The sequence below is a fragment of the Melopsittacus undulatus genome, chromosome 4 (assembly GCF_012275295.1).
Source record: "Melopsittacus undulatus isolate bMelUnd1 chromosome 4, bMelUnd1.mat.Z, whole genome shotgun sequence".
NCBI lineage: Eukaryota > Metazoa > Chordata > Aves > Psittaciformes > Psittaculidae > Melopsittacus > Melopsittacus undulatus.
The window spans coordinates 92,566,600-92,586,673 of NC_047530.1; the positions used below are offsets into that span (position 1 = coordinate 92,566,600).

General features: G+C 37.0%; 1 protein-coding gene across 4 annotated transcripts in view; it reads left to right on the forward strand.

Annotated features, from left to right (window-relative positions):
- Nucleotides 1-20,074, forward strand: part of MAPK8 (mitogen-activated protein kinase 8) — a 60,275-nt gene extending 40,201 nt beyond the window's left edge. For 2 of the 4 annotated variants that reach the window (XM_031053375.2, XM_005153908.3), the window contains exons 6-12: nt 1,196-1,361; nt 6,173-6,244; nt 8,191-8,373; nt 9,239-9,363; nt 10,305-10,368; nt 12,251-12,328; nt 15,020-20,074. In XM_031053375.2, coding sequence (XP_030909235.1) covers nt 1,196-1,361; nt 6,173-6,244; nt 8,191-8,373; nt 9,239-9,363; nt 10,305-10,368; nt 12,251-12,328; nt 15,020-15,165 — 834 coding nt within the window. In that variant the 3' untranslated portion in view covers nt 15,166-20,074. Of the gene's footprint in view, nt 1-1,195; nt 1,362-5,756; nt 5,829-6,172; nt 6,245-8,190; nt 8,374-9,238; nt 9,364-10,304; nt 10,369-12,250; nt 12,329-15,014 lie in introns of all 4 variants that reach the window. The other 2 variants (XM_005153907.3, XM_031053376.2) reach the window with 2 other exon arrangements.

The window sequence follows — 20,074 nt, forward strand, 5'->3', positions numbered from 1 at the left end:
ATGCGTGAATATGTAAGTATGCAAGACTTTTAATTACCCATTAAAATTCTATTGTTCTGAAACTCTTTTGTGGTTTCCTGTCTAATGCAGTTTTCTTAGCTTTCTGAGGAGTTTGCTGAAAGCCATACAAGTACAAATGAAAACTACTGTATCTTGCAGATAGCCATTTTTAAGTCTTTATGAAACAGTGAAAGATAGGGCTACTTACCAGATGCCTGCAGCCCAAATGCTGGATTTCTGTGCAGCATCCCAGGTTTTTCCTCTCATTAATCTTAGTAGAGTGTAGGCAGAAAGGATCCAGGCTTTATCTGTGTCAGTGGGTGTGCTATGAATGATTTTATGATGGCAAAGTTATTCTGAAGTTACTCTGTAATATTTGCTTTGTGACATTCGGTTGTGTGTAAGGTCCTCCTGAGATAATGACTGAGTATGCCTGTGTAATGTTTGTATAAGTAGATGTAAAGCCACTGTTGTCACTGTGGTTTTAGGGTTCAGATGAAGAGAATACAGTTGCCAAACTTTTAAGATGATCTGAAACTGTATCTGGGGATTTACCACTCAAATTTAATGGTTGTGTTAATTTCTGGCAGTTTTTCAATGGTGCCTTTTGGGTTTGGTCACCAAAATAAGTATAAAACCAAGTCCTACATAGGAAACTAAATCTATGTGAGGATGGGGATTTCCTTCCTCTTCGGAGAAACTTCTGCATTGGTTCAAAAGAGGTAATGCAGCTTCAGCTAGTAAAGAAACCTTTTGTTTTTTATGTTCATGTTATAATTTTAATAATTTTTGTATCAAGATGATTATTTTGTGAAATTATTTCAGCAGTTGTCATGTTACTTGTGTTCTGCGTCATAGTAATAACTGTTGTTACAGTGACCAGTTTCTAGACCTTTCCTCAGAGCTAACATTTCTTACTAACTTCAATTTATTTCAGACATTGCTAACCTATCTTGTAATGCTGGTTGTATTTTCCTTCTTTAATTGATATATAAATCTACAGGCACATTAAGGGAGTTAATCTGTAGTCTGCTGAATGCACATGAATTAATGCAAGGGGAAAAGAAGCTGCAGTTAAGCAATATCCTAGTTGTATATGTGGGGTTTAATGTTAGCAGTATTATCTTTTAAAAATGTGAACCGCAGAGTACTTTGTGCTTGTCTTAGCAGTCATATATGATGTTTCTTTTTAAAGGATTTAAAGCCCAGTAATATAGTAGTAAAGTCAGACTGCACTTTGAAGATTCTTGACTTTGGACTGGCCAGAACTGCAGGAACTAGTTTTATGATGACGCCTTATGTAGTGACTCGTTACTACAGAGCACCAGAGGTCATCCTAGGGATGGGATACAAAGAAAACGGTCAGCAACTATAGTCTTTCTTTGGCATAGCTTTATTTTTTGTTTGGCACACCACATTTTACATGTTAATGTTTTTTTCAAGCTGTAAAAATTTTATAAATTAGCCTTGTGACCAAAATGCAGATTCTGGATACACCAATTTGTTTATTCAGCTTAACCCATTAGAAATGTTTGCATTTAATAGGAGAAGAAATTGAGGGCCTTGTTTGTTTAAAAATTCAAATAACATGCCTAGTAGATCAAGTTTCATCCAGGAAGAACTGGAAATATATTTTCTTAATTTGTGGTACGTACCTTGATACACCTTGACCTGACTTTGTTCCTGATGAGGATGTAAACTTTAATTCATCAGTAAATGTGTGTCCTACATTTAATGTTTAAATAACTATATTCAGTGTAGCCTTTCAAGACATAGGTAACTTAAAGGCTGCTGAGGAACAGACAAGTTAAAACTGCCTACTGTGGCAACCAGCCTACTTCAGTCCTGTTGCACTAAGTCCTTGCTGAAAAAAAAAATCTTGAGATAAGAATGTAGATAGTACCTTCATGAAGTATCACAGATTCCTTGGGGTCCATGGTCTTTGGATGAACTCAGAGGAAATTTGTTTATTTTGTCCCTCTGCTTGCATACATCCCTAGTTTTTCTACTCACTCTGTGGCCCTTCTCTCAATATCTTCTATGATCATATAAGGAAGGGATACAGTATTTGAGGGAAAAACATGATAAAAGTACATAGCACCTCCTGAATGAAACAGCTAGTATTCTTTAGGAACCAAAAGTAATGTGTCATTCCTGACATTCTACTGTAGTGACCTCAATTCTGCTGCCATTTCATTGATCTACTGTCATTGTGGTCAGTTCTGCTCCCTTTGTGTTTCCACCTCAGGCAGGCACACTTCACAGAGACCACCATTTGCTCAAGGTATTTTAAACCCTTGATTGATTTGTCTTCCAGAAACGCCCATGAGATGCCGTGATGCTTGAGGCTTTGTTAGCTGTCTCCTGGTGATATGAGGCATGGCTCCTCAGGTTACTGACACAACTGGGGCTTGCTCTCCTTTTCACAGTTCTTAATATAGTCTGCAAACTTGCCTGGCAACTGCGTACCATTATGGCAAAGTAACTTCAGGTTGTGGGTAACCAATAGCTGCTGTGTACATAGAGAGTTGATTTTGTTGTCATTTATAAAAGCCAAGAATAGTAACCTCTATCGGTGTTTACAAGGAAAAAAGCCCTATCAAAGGAATAAGAACAGACCTTTCTTTGCAAGGCTGTGGTTTTTATATCTCTTTGGATCATTAGTTTGCATGAGAGAGTATATGTTCTTCAAATGGCCTCCAGGGTTGGCTATTTTTCCCATAATTTAGAAGTCAGAAGTTGAGTGGACCAAGCTTAATGTCTTTTTTTTCTTTTTAACTGCTAAAGTTTTGTAGAAATCATATATTAAGTTTCTTTTCTTCCCCAAACTTTATATTGGCCACTTTAGAGAGACTAGATAAAAGAACCTAAAACTGTAATCTGAGTCATGCAGCTGTCTTACAGAAGGAATTGCTACAATGGAACTCACAAGCTTTCTGATTTTGCTTGCCCGTTTTACATTTATCTCTGTAAGTAATTTTGACTTACAAAAGTGTGAAACATTCTTTCCACTAAAATGTTAATTAGGTTACAAATTAAGTTAAATAGATTGTGTTCTAGAGCACCTAGTCATGCTAGTGACAGTCCTATTCCTTAAGCAAGCTTGTATTGTTTTGTGCAGCAGAATATCAATTAAAAATTACTTTTATATGAAAAACTCTCTTGTTTTTGCAAAGCCAAATACATGGTTCTTGAGTTGAGACTTGCACTTCTGGAGGATGAATATCTGGGCTGAGTCGGAAGTCAGTCTGCATTTCCGTATGGACTGATGTCATTAAAAAGCTACTGCATAAATTGTTACTCTTCTAAATCACTGCCTGATGAGTTTCCTCACTGTGGAGCTACCCTGATGGGGAGGCAGATATCAAGGATGTACTTACAGTAAGAACCACAGGCTGTCGAGAGTTTTCACCGTTTAACATCAGTGCCTATTTTATCCCTTTGAAACCCATAGTTAAATTACAAGTTAACTTATTTTAGAGTTAAATATTAAAAATTTACAGCTAACTAATGATTAACATTAGCATTCAGTTTAGTTGAACAGGGTCATCTGGTAGCTTTATGCCATTCCAGTGCCTTGCTGAACTTATGTTGGAGGATTGCAATATGTTTTGATGACTGAGATACATACTTCAGAGCACTGTTCTTTTTGTACTGTATGATACACATAGGAAATTTTACTTGTTTTAAAACTAGCAAAGATCACAGACAAACCTGTTATAGACATCTAGGTTTTGATACTGAAGAAGATAAAGCACATTTAAGTACTTTATATTAAGAAACCAGGTCTTGCAAACTGAAGAAATTCAGAACTGAAGGACACCAAAACTGCTCATGCACACATACCTTAACATACTTTGATTTATATGCAGTTACATGCATCATTATCAGCAAGGAAGCTTTGAAAAGCAAGGAAAACCCTAAACCATCTGAAGCAACTGCTTTTAACTTCCCTAGTATGTGCACTGGTTTAACTTCCATTGCACGTGCTATTTTTCTCTTAGTATTATAGAAAATAGTAACTTCTCTCCAAACAAGGTTTTTAATTAAAAAATACACTCTGACAAGCAATAGGTTTTTGGAAAGAATTTTCAAGTCTGTAATGATATTGTACTCAGTCTTTTATAGATTTATATACAGGAGCAGTCCTCAGTGTACAGTTAATCTAGCTTAATAAAGAAGTTAGAGAGACCTATAAGTAGGCAGGCTTTGTTTGATTAATGAAAGCAGCAATCCAAAACATCCCCAAACATTGTAAGTTTGGTTTTGTAGGATGACCAGAAGAATGGTTTCTACTGTTTTTCTTCACCTCTGAAGTAATTTGTCTTCTGAGGCATGAAAATAAATCATTGTCTCATGCTATTTCTCTTCCCGGACTTCTTCATGCAATTATAGGTGTCATTTTTATCATGTTGGACACAAACTAATTATGACAGAGTTGGGTATATTATGGGTTTTGATAGCAGTAGATTGTTTTGCAGATGAAAAAGCCAACATAAATAACTTCATTTTAAAAGCCAAATGCAAAACTTGGCTGCTGATCTTTGGGTCTCTAAGCCAAAGAATGTGTACTTTTTTAAGTATTTGAAAAGAATTTTTAAAGAAAAAACACCACTAGTCAAAATGTTTTCAAACATTTGTTTAAATGAACCAGGCCCTTAATTTTGACCTATTAATATGTACAACTATGATCTCCTATCATATGATTTAGATACTATTTTAGAGGAACTATAAATAAGGGGGAATGAATATTTTCAAAAAGAAGCAACATTATTTGCTTGATATTGTTTAGCTCCTTCAGAGCTTTTACGTGTGATTTTTAGTATACAACTGTTCTCATAAAAGTATTTATAATAGTACAATTTCATTATTATGATTTCAAGAAAACTTGTGCATCCAAAGTTAACAATATCTCTGAAAGTAACCACAAAAGAAATTGGCATACCTGTGAAAAGTAAACTTTTGCATCTTTGAGTATGACTTCTGAGTGATTAATTTTAAGGTATTGTAGAAAATGTGTACTTTGTATCCCCCCCCAAAAAAAAAAACAACAAAAAAAAAGGATTTTGAATTTTTCTTTTGTACAAGATGTTATTTCAGGAGAAATATTTTTAAACAAATAATTTTAATTGAAAATCTTATAGGAGCATACTAATTGTCATTAACCGATCCTCTAAAATTCTAAATGATCTTTTACTGATTCTGTTTGCTTTTTATTTAAAGGGAAAGAGAGATGCATGGTAATCTGACTTGTAGAAAATACTTCATGGCAAATTTAAATTCATATGTAATAACCCATTAATTCTCCTCCTAAATGTTTAGATGCACAATTTTTTTAAAGTTTGGTTTACTTTGCTACTTCTAAAATTATTCCTACAGCTACAGTAGAATTACTTTCATGAAACACCTTTGGTGTTCCAATCTAGTCTATTGGCAGAGGTAGCTTTGCAAGCCTCAGAGCTTGGAGAAGAGCTTTACTCTGCTTGATTCCTGTGTATCCCTCTCTCTCTCTATGCTCTAGCTCTTGCTCTAGCACTGTGTTAAACAAAAGGATGTTTTTCTGCCTTGCATTTGAGACAGTTAAAAGCTAATCCTTATATATGGTGTATTTTAAAGTGTTTTCATTGATTAATATAAAGACTTGCTCTTCTTCCTGTGCTGTCTCTGCAGTTTATAGAATGCAGTCATGTTATGCTTCTTTTAATTTTAAATGACCTTTTGCTTTGCTTTTCCTTCTTTTTGTGCTACAAACATAGTGGATTTATGGTCTGTGGGGTGCATTATGGGCGAAATGGTTTGCCACAAAATCCTGTTTCCAGGAAGGGACTGTATCCTTGTGCTGCTGCAGCAGGTTGAATTAGTTAGGAAGTGATTAACCATTTTATTGATGTTGTGTCATGAAAATGCATATTGTACAATTTTTTTTTATTAAATGAACATGGATTTTTCTTGTGATATACTTAAAAAAATTCAAGAGCTTCATTTATATTCAGGCTGCATCTAGCAGTAGGACATAGTCTCTGCTGGTCCTGTAGTTAGCATACATTCACCTTCACTCATTTTCATTACACACGCTTTTTATAGTCACTTCATGTTTGTGTGTCTAGATGTTTTTATTTACTTTATTTTAATAACTATCTTTTATGTTAATATCATTGCATTTTGTTTTCAGTTGACATTTGGTCAGTTGGGTGCATCATGGGAGAAATGATCAAAGGTGGTGTTTTATTTCCTGGTACAGATCGTATCCTTACCTTTGGCCTAGGATGTAGTTGTAAAGGGTCAAAAGATACTGCAGCAATATAGTTCCAGATTAAGGTGGTTCTAATTCGTAATATTCTGGTTTTAAACTGCCTTTTTAAAATACAATTTGCAAGTTCATTATTTTGCTTCCAGGAAGCTGCAAAAATTTCTACAGTTATACCATTTAAAGCAAAACCACAACATAGCATTAATGTGTATGACTGTCTTTAGAGATTAATACTAAGTAAGATGAACAAAATACCACTTGGGCAAACAGGCTTATTTTTTCTTCCTCCTTTTTAATTTGTTTTCCTCTTTTTTTCTTTTCCCAGTTTAACACAGTGTCTGTCCATTGCTTTTGGGTGTTGTCACATTTAAGACAGATTTGTTTTGTTTTGTTAGGTGCTGTTTTACTGGTTCACATGCATTGCTTTTTGCTTTGGAGATCATTTCTATGTAATAACTTACTAATCTTGTTTACTACCCAAGCATGTTAGTAGTTGTTAACTCTTTACATTCCATAGGAAATGTGTACCAAAAATTCCTAACCTGCTTCATTAGTTACACTCTGGAGTTTTGTATTTTTGTATGCTGAAATGATCCTGCAAACAGCTTTCAAAAATGTCTGGCACTTCTGTCTCTCTGTTCCATGAATGGCTTTGTGGTATCTGTGTGTCCTGTGAACAGTACTTCAGACAAAGGGTCTGCTCCAAGTGAATAGAGCTGAAACCTCTGGATCATTGCTAAAATTAATGGATCTAATTGGAATTTGGCATCTTGTTTTACTGGTGGTTGCACATCAGAAATCTTTCCCGCTTTTGCTGCAGGTTAACTGTTTAGTAACTGATAGAATCCCATTTGGGATCAAGATTGGGTGAAAATTTTGAGGCACAGTGAAAAGATCCACGGCATTCTTACTTTCACACAGCTCTGTCATTGCATGAGCTGCACCATGCTTAGCTTTATGCGTCTGGTTTGCAAACATGGCTTCTCAATTTAAGCTCAGTGCCATACAATTTAAATACCTTGTTTTTTTTTCCCAAGGCCTATACTAAAGCACTGTAGAGATTGAAAATCTCAATGTAAAGGTCTGCTGTCAAGTTTTAAGAACATAAGAGGAGGCCTGCATCTGACTAAAGGTTTATGTAGGCCAGTATCCAGTTTATGGTGGTAGCTGAAGAGAAAAAGTTGGGGAGAATATATAAGCGCATATAAATTTTTACCTGAGCTCTCTCCCACTATCTAACCATTTGCAAGTAGGAATTCCTGAGCCAAATATTTTCTTATTCAGTAATATGTTTTAAATTCTTATATTGAGAACAAGTCAATCTCCCCTGTACCTTGTGTAAACTTCTCAATTAAGACATTCCTTATGCATCCTTGAAACTCTTCAACTTCTATATTTGAGTCTCTGACAAAATTGTCATTGATATGTGGGGGCCAAGATTCCATCCTCTGTGTGCCCACTGGTGCTCAGTGTTGCATGTTGTTGGTGACAGATCACCAACTTGGGAAAGTCCAGCTGGGCTGAGGTATCAAGATGGGAATGAAAGACAAAGCATCTGCAGGGATAAATCTTACGAGTAGCTTCTATACTGTGAATATGTGTTCAGATTGGGAAGCAAGGTCTTCTCCAGTACCTAAACAGTGCCTTCATTTAAATTTGTTTAATAATGTTTTGTGAGCCTTTTAATTTTCTGTTTCTCAGAAGTATATCCTTTTCTAGTTAATTACAATTTTGAGTAAAATACATGATGCCGGGACTACATTATCATAGTCTTTCATTGTTTCACTGTTTTCTCTAAGATAGTCCCAATAAATGATGGTGAACTTGATATTCTATTATAATTTTCTATGTTTTGTCTCTGTTGGTTATTTCATGTGGTTTTAACATAACTTTCTAGCCAAAAATTAGACACAGTGTTTTTCTTAGCTGTATAACCTTAGATATTGATCAATGGAATAAAGTTATAGAGCAGCTAGGAACACCATGCCCTGAATTTATGAAGAAATTACAGCCTACAGTCCGAACTTACGTGGAGAATAGACCTAAATATGCTGGATATAGTTTTGAAAAACTCTTTCCAGATGTCCTTTTCCCAGCTGACTCTGAACATAATAAGCTTAAAGGTAAGCTCTGTCTTCTGTGTGTTGTATATGTTAAAAAGTTTTAAAACTGTGATGTATTGAACAGAAGCATATCTTAGTTTTATTCACTCTAACATTGTCTGTCTAAGGATTTAAATACTACAATATAATGGGAGTGGATGAGCGTGCTGGTGTATGCTTATCTCCACTTTCTCATTTCTAAAACAGCTCCTATTCTGGAGATACTTTTGTAAAGAAAAGTAAATATATACATTCCTCTCAATGACAGATACCAACATGATTTAGAGAAGAGTGGGAGGAGGGTGGCTTGGAAGTTGTGTAGGCAGAGCAGATCTTCCTTCTCTAGGGAGAATAAAGGTTTTATATTCATTATACATATTCTGTAGTTATTGCAATAACTCATTGGTTTAAAAAGTCATCTACTCAGTGGAGTCGCAGACCCACCATATTTTTTGTGAGTAACAATACATGACAGTTTTTTCTCCATAAACTCTGAGGGGGGTAATAGGTGTTTACCCACTGCTATTCCAGACAGGACTATGCTGCAAGGTGAGTTACATTTTACTTAAGGATGTCTAAGGGGTGCTCATGCTGCCTATATTATATACTTATATACTATAAGTAGCTTATGCTACTAAGGGGTGCTTTATGCTGAAAATGTGTAGTGGAACATGTCCAGCCCCTTTCCCACCTGTGTTATTCTCTTCAAATTTTTTTTTCCTTCCATCAAATGGACCACTTTCCTAAACTCCAGATTACGTGAGGGTTGCATAGATATTAAACTGGAGTTTGTTTACTCTAGGTCTCCTCTCCTTAGGAGCTTTGGAATACTGTGCAATTGCACTATGTGTCGAACTGGTCTAAATAGAAAATTTTACTTTTACAGCAAGTCAAGCAAGGGATTTGTTATCAAAAATGCTGGTTATAGATGCTTCTAAAAGAATCTCAGTGGATGAAGCCCTGCAACACCCATACATCAATGTTTGGTATGATCCTTCAGAAGCAGAAGCTGTAAGTTCTTGTTTTAGGTCTCTGATTAGGAAGGTACTGTACTAAAGCAAACTTGTGATGCTTGATATAACTGCTTGAAAGATTATTGATTGATCTACACATTTCACTAGAAGCTTAAATGAGCCATAATCATTTTTACTGATACAGATAGACATGTTTATTAGAAATAGTATTAGGAGTGGGTGCAAACCAAAGTACCTGTATGTGTGTATGTTCATGTACAATTGCATCTAATCTCCTGGACATGTTGCAGTGCATATGAAACCTTTTATTTAGGGTTGTAATTTATAAAGCTTCAGTTATTTGGCATGATTGTCCTTGATAGGTTTCTGAGGTATTTACTCCTGGGTGAGAGAAATATTCTCATTAGTTGCAGCAATTGATAATACTCATAAACTGTGTTTAAGCAAAATCACAGTATGAGATTTTGAGCTTTCAGTTAGTAACACTGATGAGCAAAAGGAGTAATTGAAACTTTTTCTTAAAATTCATTTCAGGAAAATTTCAGCTTGTGAAAAAAGTAACCTTTTTTTAAAAAGGTGGTTGGTGGATGTGGTTGATCCACTAAGAATAGAAAAGGATGCTCGATGTAAATGGTGAAATTAGATTTCTGTTGATCTATAATAGCTAGAGGGAAAATTTAGTAATTAGCAGTAGGTAGATAAAAAGGGCTGCTTGGGCTGGAGATGACTCTGACCAGAGTGTTCAATTTCTATTTCAATTATTACGATAATGTAAGCAAATCTGTTAATCAGAAGAACTTTAAAACATGTAGCAGCACCTAGAAAATAAGCCAGGTCCAAGTATAAGAGGATACATGACCATGTAAATACAGCATTTTTTATGTCAGCTACATATTCTGAGTACGAACTTTAATTTTTAATTTGTTCTGGTTTGTATCCATTTTAATTGCTTTAACCTGAGTTAGTTTTGTTTTTCAGCCTCCACCAAAGATACCAGATAAACAGTTAGATGAGAGGGAGCACACGATAGAAGAATGGAAAGGTAAGAAAGATATAATAAGACTTTTGGGAGTAAGCTAGGTCCTAGTGATTACTGTTGTTAAGGTTCTGAGCAACCTAATAGTATTTACCCAAACTGCTTGGATTTGCAAGGCAATAGGTCAGTGCTTCACAAGCTCTTGATTGTTTGGACGCTAAAAAATTTTCCTGCAAAGGTGCTAAGCCTTTGTAGTGAGCTTAATTCCTGCTCATTTCAGTCACATTTTGCAAATCACGAAGGCAGTGTTTCTAGGGAGGATAACTCTTCTGGACTAACTGCTACAGCTAGAAAAGATGCAAGAGCTTGAGTAATACAAGTCTGAAGTAGAAGCACTAGTCTTCAAGTGAAGAGCATACCAGCAGTAACTACACTCCTTTTAAATCAAGCAGAGGGTTTGAAAGAAGAAGCTATAACAAGTGTTAGTGGTAGGCAAGGTAGTTGAAGTTACGACTGGTGTGGGAAATGTTGTTGGTTATCAGCTATAGGATCCTGAGGAAGTACCTGAGTTTGAGGTGTGGAATGGATAGTAGTATGATGTAAGTCTTGTAGCCCCAAGTGCATGGTCTTTAGTGTTCAGTACCGGTTTAGTATCTATATTTCCTAATCGTATATGAATTGTAAAATGATAAAGTATAAGGGGAACACATTTGTTAATTGGCAAACTTATGCTTCATTTTGAAAGTGCTTCTAAAAGGGTGGTACAATTGCAGAGGTTTTAGTTCTATAAAAATGCAAATCCAGACTGCAGGCTATAAATGCTGCACTTAATCAAGAATTTAGTGCAGTTGAGCGTTCTAATACTTTGTGCTGAAAATGTCCAGAAAGGGATATCAGACCTCTATAACTTTTTTATCCCCAGAGGAAAAAAAGACAAGGCAATTTTTTCATGAATCATTTTTGATATTGCATTGTGTTGGCTGGTAATGGACACTACTCCCACACTTTTAAGTCGCTTTCTATTAGAAACTGATTTTTAATCGTAAAGGCAAAGATAAGGAAAATTGTGGAAATTCCTCCTTCCAAGCAATGTTATCTCCCTTTTGAGGCAGATGTGCTGAGGATATTTCAAGCAATATAGAGTTTACATTTGAGACTCCCACAGCCCTTGAAATTGTACTTCTTAAATGCTTTTTTATTCTAAATTGTTTGTACATTGCATTAGTTTGGCAGTGACAGATAAGAAGTAGTATTCTGACCGTCAGCTCTTACGAGTTGCATTTAACATGCCCTTTTTCTATTGTTACTTCTCTAGATTCACAGCTGAAGTATTTTCTGAGTAATAAGCTGCCATTAGCCTAGAAACCTTCTGGCCAGGGTGTATGATTGATACATGTTAGAAACACTTCTAAACTGTTTAAGGATGAGGAATTTCTGTAGCTGGAAAATAAATTTGCTTTCATTTGGAGTGGCTAGTTATGTGGCAGTACTGTATTGCATTTTGTGGTGATCTGGACCTTTAGATGTTCTTGCTGAAGAAATTTAGTGGCAAATGTGTGTCAGGAGGATGGCAATGTTGTATGGGCTTGTTTCTACCTATTCCTTTGAAGACTGCTGATGAGTTTATCTGTACTAAAGAATCTATTGATAAATACTGAGAGATTAAGACTCCGTTTATCCTCAGGTCCCGAAGCAGCCTGGACTTAAGAGTCTTAGAGCAGTATCAGTGAGTTCTTGAGAATGCCAGACCATTGTAGCTCCAATTTAAAATAATTGTACATTTTTATATCACTTGCCAGTTGTTCCATAGCCTACAGCCTGTTGTTCAAACCTAATTCTGAACAGTACTAAATCTATGAAATTCATGTACATTATAATGGGAGATGTATTATCAATCCAGTCTTGGATTTGCAAATTCATTTTTGTCTTCCTTTCTCTGCACTTTCAGAGTTGATATACAAGGAAGTCATGGACCTGGAGGAGAGAACCAAGAATGGGGTTATACGTGGACAACCAGCCCCTTTAGGTTGGTTACAATAAAAGAATAGTTCAAAGCTACATTGAGTTGTAGGACAGGAGGGAGGAAAGCTATTCAGGATATGCAGGAGTAACTGACCTCAAATGTATCACAGAATCACAGAATCCCAAGAGTTGGAAGGGACCTCGAAAGATCATCTAGTCCAACCCCTCTGCAAGAGCGGGGAAACCTGGAGTACATCACACAGGAACTTGTCCAGGCGGGCCTTGAATATCTCCAATGTAGGAGACTCCACAACTCCCCTGGTCAACCTGTTCCAGTGCTCTGTCACTCTTACAGTAAAGAAGTTCTTCCTGATGTTAACGTGGAACCTCCTATGCTCCAGTTTACACCCATTGCCCCTTGTCCTATCACTGGATATCACTGAAAAAAGCCTAGCTCCATCATCCTGACACCCACCCTTTACATATTTGTAAACACTGATGAGGTCACCCCTCAATCTCCTCCAAATTAAAGAGACCCAGCTCCCTCAGCCTCTCCTCATAAGGGAGGTGTTCCACTCCCTTAATCATCTTTGTGGCTCTGCACTGGACTCTTTCAAGCAATTCCCTGTCCTTCTTGAACTGAGGGACCCAGAACTGGATGCAATATTCCAGATGCGGCCTCACCAAGGCAGAGTAGAGGGGGAGGAGAACCTCTCTTGCCCTACTAACCACACCCTTTCTAATGCACCCTAGAATGCCATTTGCCTTTTTGGCCACAAGGGCACATTGCTGGCTCATGGTCATCCTCCTATCCACCAGGACCCCCAGGTCCCTTTCCCCTTCACTCCTTTCCAGCAGGTCAACCCCCAACCTATACTGGTACATGGGGTTGTTCTTCCCCAGATGCAAGACTCTACATTTGCCCTTGTTGAGTTTCATCAAGTTTCTCCCCGCCCAACTCTCCAGCCTGTCCACATCTCGCTGAATGGCAACACAGCCTTCTGGTGTGTCAGCCACTCCTCCCAGTTTACTGTCATCAGCAAACTTCCTGAGGGCACACTCAGTTCCCTCATCCAGGTTGTTGATGAAAATATTAAACAGCACTGGTCCCAGCACTGACCCCTGAGGGACTCCACTAGTCACAGACCTCCAGCTAGATTCTGCCCCATTGACCACAACTCTCTGCCTTCTTCCTTTCAACCAGTTCTTGATCCACCTCATTACCTGATCATCAAGCCCACACTTCCTTAGCTTATCTATGAGGATGCTGTGGGAGACAGTATCAAATGCCTTACTGAAATCAAGAAAAAACACATCTACCGCTCTACCATCATCCCTCCTAGTCACTTCCTCATAGAAGGCTGTAAGGTTGGTCAAACATGAATCCCCCCTGGTAAAACCATGTTGGCTGTTCTTAATGACCCCCTCATCCTTGATATGTCTAGAGATGGTGCCAAGAATAAGTTGTTCCATCACCTTTCCAAGGATGGAGGTAAGGCTGACTGGTCTATAATTACTCGGGTCCTCCTTCTTGCCCTTCTTATAGACTGGTGTGACATTTGCCATCTTCCAATCCTCAGGCACCTCTCCCGTTTCCCATGACTTACCAAAGATGATGGAGAGTGGCCTAGCAATGATCTCCGCCAGCTTCCTCAGCACCCGTGGGTGTATTCCATCTGGACCCCTCGACTTATAGATGTCCAGATTGCATAGCTGATCCCTAACCCAGTCCTCATCTACCAAAGCAAACTCCTTGTTTGTCTTGACTCCTTCTGGGGCTATAGGAATCTGGGGCCCCCGGGGAGAGTATGTGGCTCTTAAAGTACCAGTAACCCTTTAAATTCTTTTTGAGATATACTGCATATTTGAATTAAATGTATGGGGTTGACACCTCTTTTTATAAATCTGTTAAATTCCTCTATTATTGTCCCTGTGTAACTGATGCTTCGTTCATTTCAGTTCTCAAGAAACATCTTGGTAGGTAGTAGTGCTCTACTGCCATAAGCTGGTTTGATGTGTGATGTGTAACTGCTATGGTTTCAGATAAAGATATAACCACTATTTTCATCTACTGAGTAGATGAGTAGTAGATGTAGTTTCTAGGTGGGAAAATTACAGAGCACTTTCAGAAACTGTTGCTGAATTTTGGAGCAAAATGTGCCCTTTAACTGTCCATTGATAGGAATCATATGCACTGCTGAAAAATGATGGTAAAAGTTGGACAGCTATCGTGGAGTGTGCTCAGAGTTCACTGAAGTCCAGACTCTGAAAAAAACACTGTGTATCTGAGATTGAATGTATGCAGTCTGGCTGGACACCAGCTATTACCCAGCTGGAAGGGGAGGATCTGATGGGGAAAAAAAATAGGCCTCTTCTTCCTTTAATAAAATATGTAGATGTATTCTAGCTTTGCATCTCAACATTTTGTAGGGCATCTCATCTCTGGCTTTATGCAGTATGGTCTGTCTGTGATTATGCAGGACTATCTGTGATTTTTAACCTTCAGCCATCAGCATTTACTGTGATTTGACAGGTGTCATGCCATGTGGGTTCTGTGGTTCATGACATACCATTCATTAAGATCTGTATTAAAGACTTGTGGATTTTATTTACTTTGACAACAGATTGAGACACATCATGAAACTTGCCAAAACAGGGGAAAGTCATAACTATTAGGAAGAAGCAGACTAATGCAAGTACTGAACCATGCAACTGTATCTGCAACTGATTTGCTGTTTTGTTTCTCATAGCACAGGTGCAGCAATGATCAATGGCTCTCAACATCCATCTTCATCGTCATCTGTCAATGATGTGTCTTCAATGTCAACAGATCCAACATTGGCCTCTGATACAGACAGCAGTCTAGAAACCTCAGCTGGACCTCTGGGTTGCTGTAGATGACTACTTGGTCTTTTGGGGGGTGGGAGGGGGGTCCTTTTAGTCATTAATAGGGCACCTTTAAAATTTGGTGGTATTTTTGAGTGTTTTTTCAAAAATAATCGTAGAATTCATCATAAAGTGCTGTAATTTTAAACTGTAAGTTGTGTTAAAAGCAGCCACTTTTTTGCTGTAATTAACTGTAAAATATTAAACCTGATAATTTTTATTGTGGTTTTAAAATCTGCATATTTGCTTTACTGTTATGCTGCTGACTTTTTTTACTGAATTTGTAAGATTTGTTTTATCAAAGCACATTAATGTTGTGGTCATTACCATATAATGAATTATTTAAGATTTTATAGGTTTTCAATTTTTTAATTAGAATTTATTCCAGATGTTTTGTTCATGATATCCTTCAAAGTTTTATGCTTGGTCATGTGTCCATGTCCAGGTGAAGGGGGAGGGAATTCAGTGCAGCCAGCTGTAGTTTGGGCATACTACTCTGGTGCTGGCAGTGAACAAAATCCTCTTTTATTTTGGCCACTTGCCTGTGATACTTCAGCAAAAGCAACAATTAGTGATTCTTTTTTTTTTAAGAGAAACAGTATACAATCCTTGGCAGAGTAATCATATCTGAACAGTTTTATGAACTTAAGGAAGCAAAGCATATCTTCAAAGCTGCAGAAATATCTAGCCTAACAAAGTAATGTGATATTTTCTGCAGAGTTGTGGCATGCCAAATGTTGTGATTGCCATAAAACACAAGGATACTTCATGAATAATACATTGCAATGCCAATAAACTGTTTACTTCTAGCTTGTAGCCTGTTTTTGTACACACAAAATGAAATGTATCCAGGATGTCTAGACTGCCAAGAGGGAAAACGAATATGCTGTAGCTATACTGTCATGCAATATGTGATTCTTAGGAGTTTTATTTCTTGCTAGTTTTGTCTATGAAGGCAAGTGCTTTTTGGGTAAAAGAGGGAATGACACAAATGCAGTGGGGCAAAATGTCAGCTGTTCTTTCTCCACCAAAAGTAACTGATTGTTAAAAACCATAGGAGAACCTCAGGATTTCTGTAGCTAATGCATTAAGTGAGCAATATATGCCATCCAAAGGAGGGAGAAGTAGTGCTGTATAAATTAATGTTTATCTTCATTTCACCATAAGACCAGTGTAGCAGAAATCTTAATAATGGTTCATTTTAAGTCATAAATATTCAGTAGTTTACAGCACTGATGCTCCAGGTTTCAATACTTTTTAAACAAAAGATATATTGAAATATATAGAACAGTTACTAAGTAGTCATGTAAAATGGTGCTGCTCCTCACAGAAGTATTTTAACTGTTTACATTTTATATTTGCAGAATGATTTATGTGTAACTGACTTAAGTTTATGTATGAGTTTAACAATCATTCAGAATTTATTCCTTTGGAAAATGCAGATTTTTTTAGTGAAGCTAGGCTGTACAATTGATTGCCTTGTGTAGATGCATATTTTGTGTAGTGAATTAGAATGTGAAGAAGATTTTAAATTAGTAATGCTCACAAAAGTGAGCATAAAAGAATACAGAAGTCTTGCCAGGCACAGAGCATAAGCAAATAGTATAACTGGCTACAGAGGTCATTCAGGAATGACAGATGTTCTTCAGTGTGGTTCCTTCTGCTTGTTGGGTTAAATAAGTATGTTTTTGAAGTTGTAATTGAAAGAGGAAAAATGATCTTTGCAGTAAGTTTCAGAAAAAAATAGGAGTGATAGTAATGATTCCAATTTCTGTCATCTTAGAAAACATGCAGGATTACAAGGAATGGTAATGTCTCAAAGATGACTTAAATTCTGTTTTCCTGGCCTGGCTAGACTACTGGTAAGTGCTGTGTGCATGTAATTTTGCTTTCCTCACTTGTATCTGATACTTCAGTATTGCCTTTCTAAACCGTATTTTTTAAGGCAATTATTTTTAATGGATCCTGCCAAACTGTATATTTTACCTCAGAAGAGGCAGGACATGTTTGGATTCATTTAGCACTGAAACATAGAAAATCTGCTCAAGTTCAACAGAGACCGACAGAACAGTCTATTTTGTAGGGTTTTTTTTAATTGAAGTTTAAGCTGTGAATTAAGCCAAAATTTTGGTCATACAACAGTACTCCATTGTTACCTAGGGTCAAATGATATTCTCATCAGCCCAGTGTAATGAAGTCAAGACTGACAAAATCAACTTCTGATGCCTGTAAATGCTGTTAAGAACACAATCTGGTAATTATAATTGCTATGTAAATTTATTTTGGATCCCTCCAGATTGCAGCAGTGATTGAAGTATTTTGAGACTTTGAAATAATTTTTGCTATTGCTTTCCAGTGTCCCAGAGAAAATAGCTTTAAAAATTGAGTTTTTCTTCTTTTAAGGTAGGGTTAATCATAGAATGTTTTGGGCTTATGAATGGGTGGGATTGCCCACGGCAACCTGTTGCAGTGTGAGTGAACTGTACTTAAAGGGATTATTTCAGTAAGGTCAGAGCTTTGCCTGTGGAAATGTATAGTTCACTTTTGGCACCATCTGCAAAGCAGTGTTGCTTTTCTTTTCCACTCAGTTGCCTGAATTTTAGGCAAATCAAAGTGATGGTAAATTCAGATTCAGTAATGAAATTATCATAACAACATGCTAGTTTTAACTTCCCTTTTCATTTATTGAAATATAAAATTATTTCAGAAATAATTGTACACTGCCACTGATAGCAAACAAATGGGCAGCTGGAGTTCAGCTGCCTTTGTCTACTGTTCCGATGTTAGATTATATACTATCTAATACACTGTACAATTTTATTCCTAAGGTATTATTAAGCTTTATTTTAGTCTGTAATTCCAAAATCTTCTCATGACAACAGGCTTCACTAAAGTGCATGCAACTTTGCTCTTCTAGGGCTGTTTCAATTCACTAGGAGTTGGTAGGGATGGAATTACAGTGAGCTGTCTGATTTCTTATGTCAGGTGAGGTTAAAAGTTGGACAACAATGACTCGATTAATTTCAGCATTCTCTGGTCAGAGCTGTGGCAGGCAGCAAGGATAAAATAGCTCCTCTCTTTTAGAAGTGTGTTAGAAGTGTGTTCATGTGTATGAGAAGCTGGGCTGCTAGAGCTGTACCCATCAGCTGAACAGCCTCAAGGCCAAATTGACCAACCAGATCACCTCTGCTGTATTAAGCCTGCTAAGCTGAGTTGATCTGGTACTTTTCCTTGTGAGGTTACTGTCCAGCTTTGCATTTTTAGTTTTGAAAAAGCTGACTATGTTATATGCAGTAGTACCATTCTGGATAGGAATTCCAGCTAGATACAAAGATAGTATTAGCATAAATTGTTATGTGCAAGTCCCCCTCTGCCAACCTCCGGGTGTGAATTCAAGGAGGTAGAGTGGTTTAGGCCCAGCTAGTAACTTAGATGGGGTGAGCTCTGTTGCAGGCAGTTGAGGCACTGCCACCCTCTGCTGCCTCTGTGTCTGAGTATGGTATTACTGACATGGGTTGGCTCTATGGAGAATTGCTTCTCTGAATGCAGGCTGTTTGGCTAGAGAGCAAAAATTAAGCACCTTGACAGGCCTTTGCGTGAGTGTAATGCCCTACTTTAGAGTATATGGCATTCATCTCAACGCTGCATAAAGGAACATGATCTAAAAGCTTGTACAGGAGGATGGTTCCTATCTAGCCAGGGATCCAAAGTGTATGACATTAACTGTTTCTCAACTAAGATTAGAGGGGAAAGGGGTGAGAGAAGGTAGTTCACCTTACACTTGGGCTTACTGTTGCCAGTCGCTGAAGGAGGTGAATTACTGTTTCTAGATATGTTTTTATTTGCTGTTGACAGCAGCTTGTCTATGCTGTTAAAATTTATTTCCCTTTCAGTGTTTAGATTTTTACATTGAGGACTGGAGCTGAGGCAGAATTGTCTGCATTTTTTAGGATTAGAAAGAGAGGTTTAATGAAGAAATGTGCTAAGACTCTACTGCCTACCCAAATTTTCATTTAATTTATTCTTAGTTAAGGGCACTGGATAAGAGTGGTATTCTAAGTGAACTCTTTCACTCCCTTCTCCTCTTTATATATCCCTGCATTACAGAAACGTGTCATGAATCAGATCACATTGTGTTTCTACTTCTGCAGTTAAAAAGTTAAGCTAGGTTTTCTTGAACTACCTCACATGAACTTTCTATGTTTCTTAAGCAAAACTAACCCATGCTATTGGAACTACACTGAATGTGAATAGAGAAATACACTTCCTTTAGAAAAAATAAACCTACTGGCCAATGTTGAGACAATATCAGTAAGTATGTTTCTTATAGATTTCACATAGGATGGTCATGTGTAATATATAGCTTGTGTACAGTAATGTACATCTAGAATATTGTGTTAGCTGTAAATTGGTGATTTTATTATTGTAGTCTGGTTTTGTAGGTAAAAATAGCTTACTAGTAACGTCAGCTCATCCTTTACATTTTACAAAAGGAATAATTCTTGGTAAGCTTTGCATACAGATGAATTACTTTTGTAGGCCCAATATCTAGTCTATTTTTGAGAGTTCTTTAACTTTTATTACTAAAGTTTGAGAAAAAACCCTAATTATTGTGATCATTCCTTCTGCCCCTTTTGAAGTATATTCTTAATTTTATTTTGTCCCAAGAAATATGAAGGGGAAGATACACCATTAAAAATGCTGAGAAAAACTGTCTTTTTTTTCTTCCCACATTTGATACCTTTTCCTGCTTTTCCTTTACTCCCTCCAAATAAGCTGTTGGTGGGGCATTACTGAGAACATTGTGGTTTTTTTACTCATTCATGCCATAGGTCATTATGTGTGCACCACTGGAATGTATACATTGTTATCTAGTATGTCAATTGGTTATAATGTTATTTTAAATAAAAAAGGGAAAAAAAAA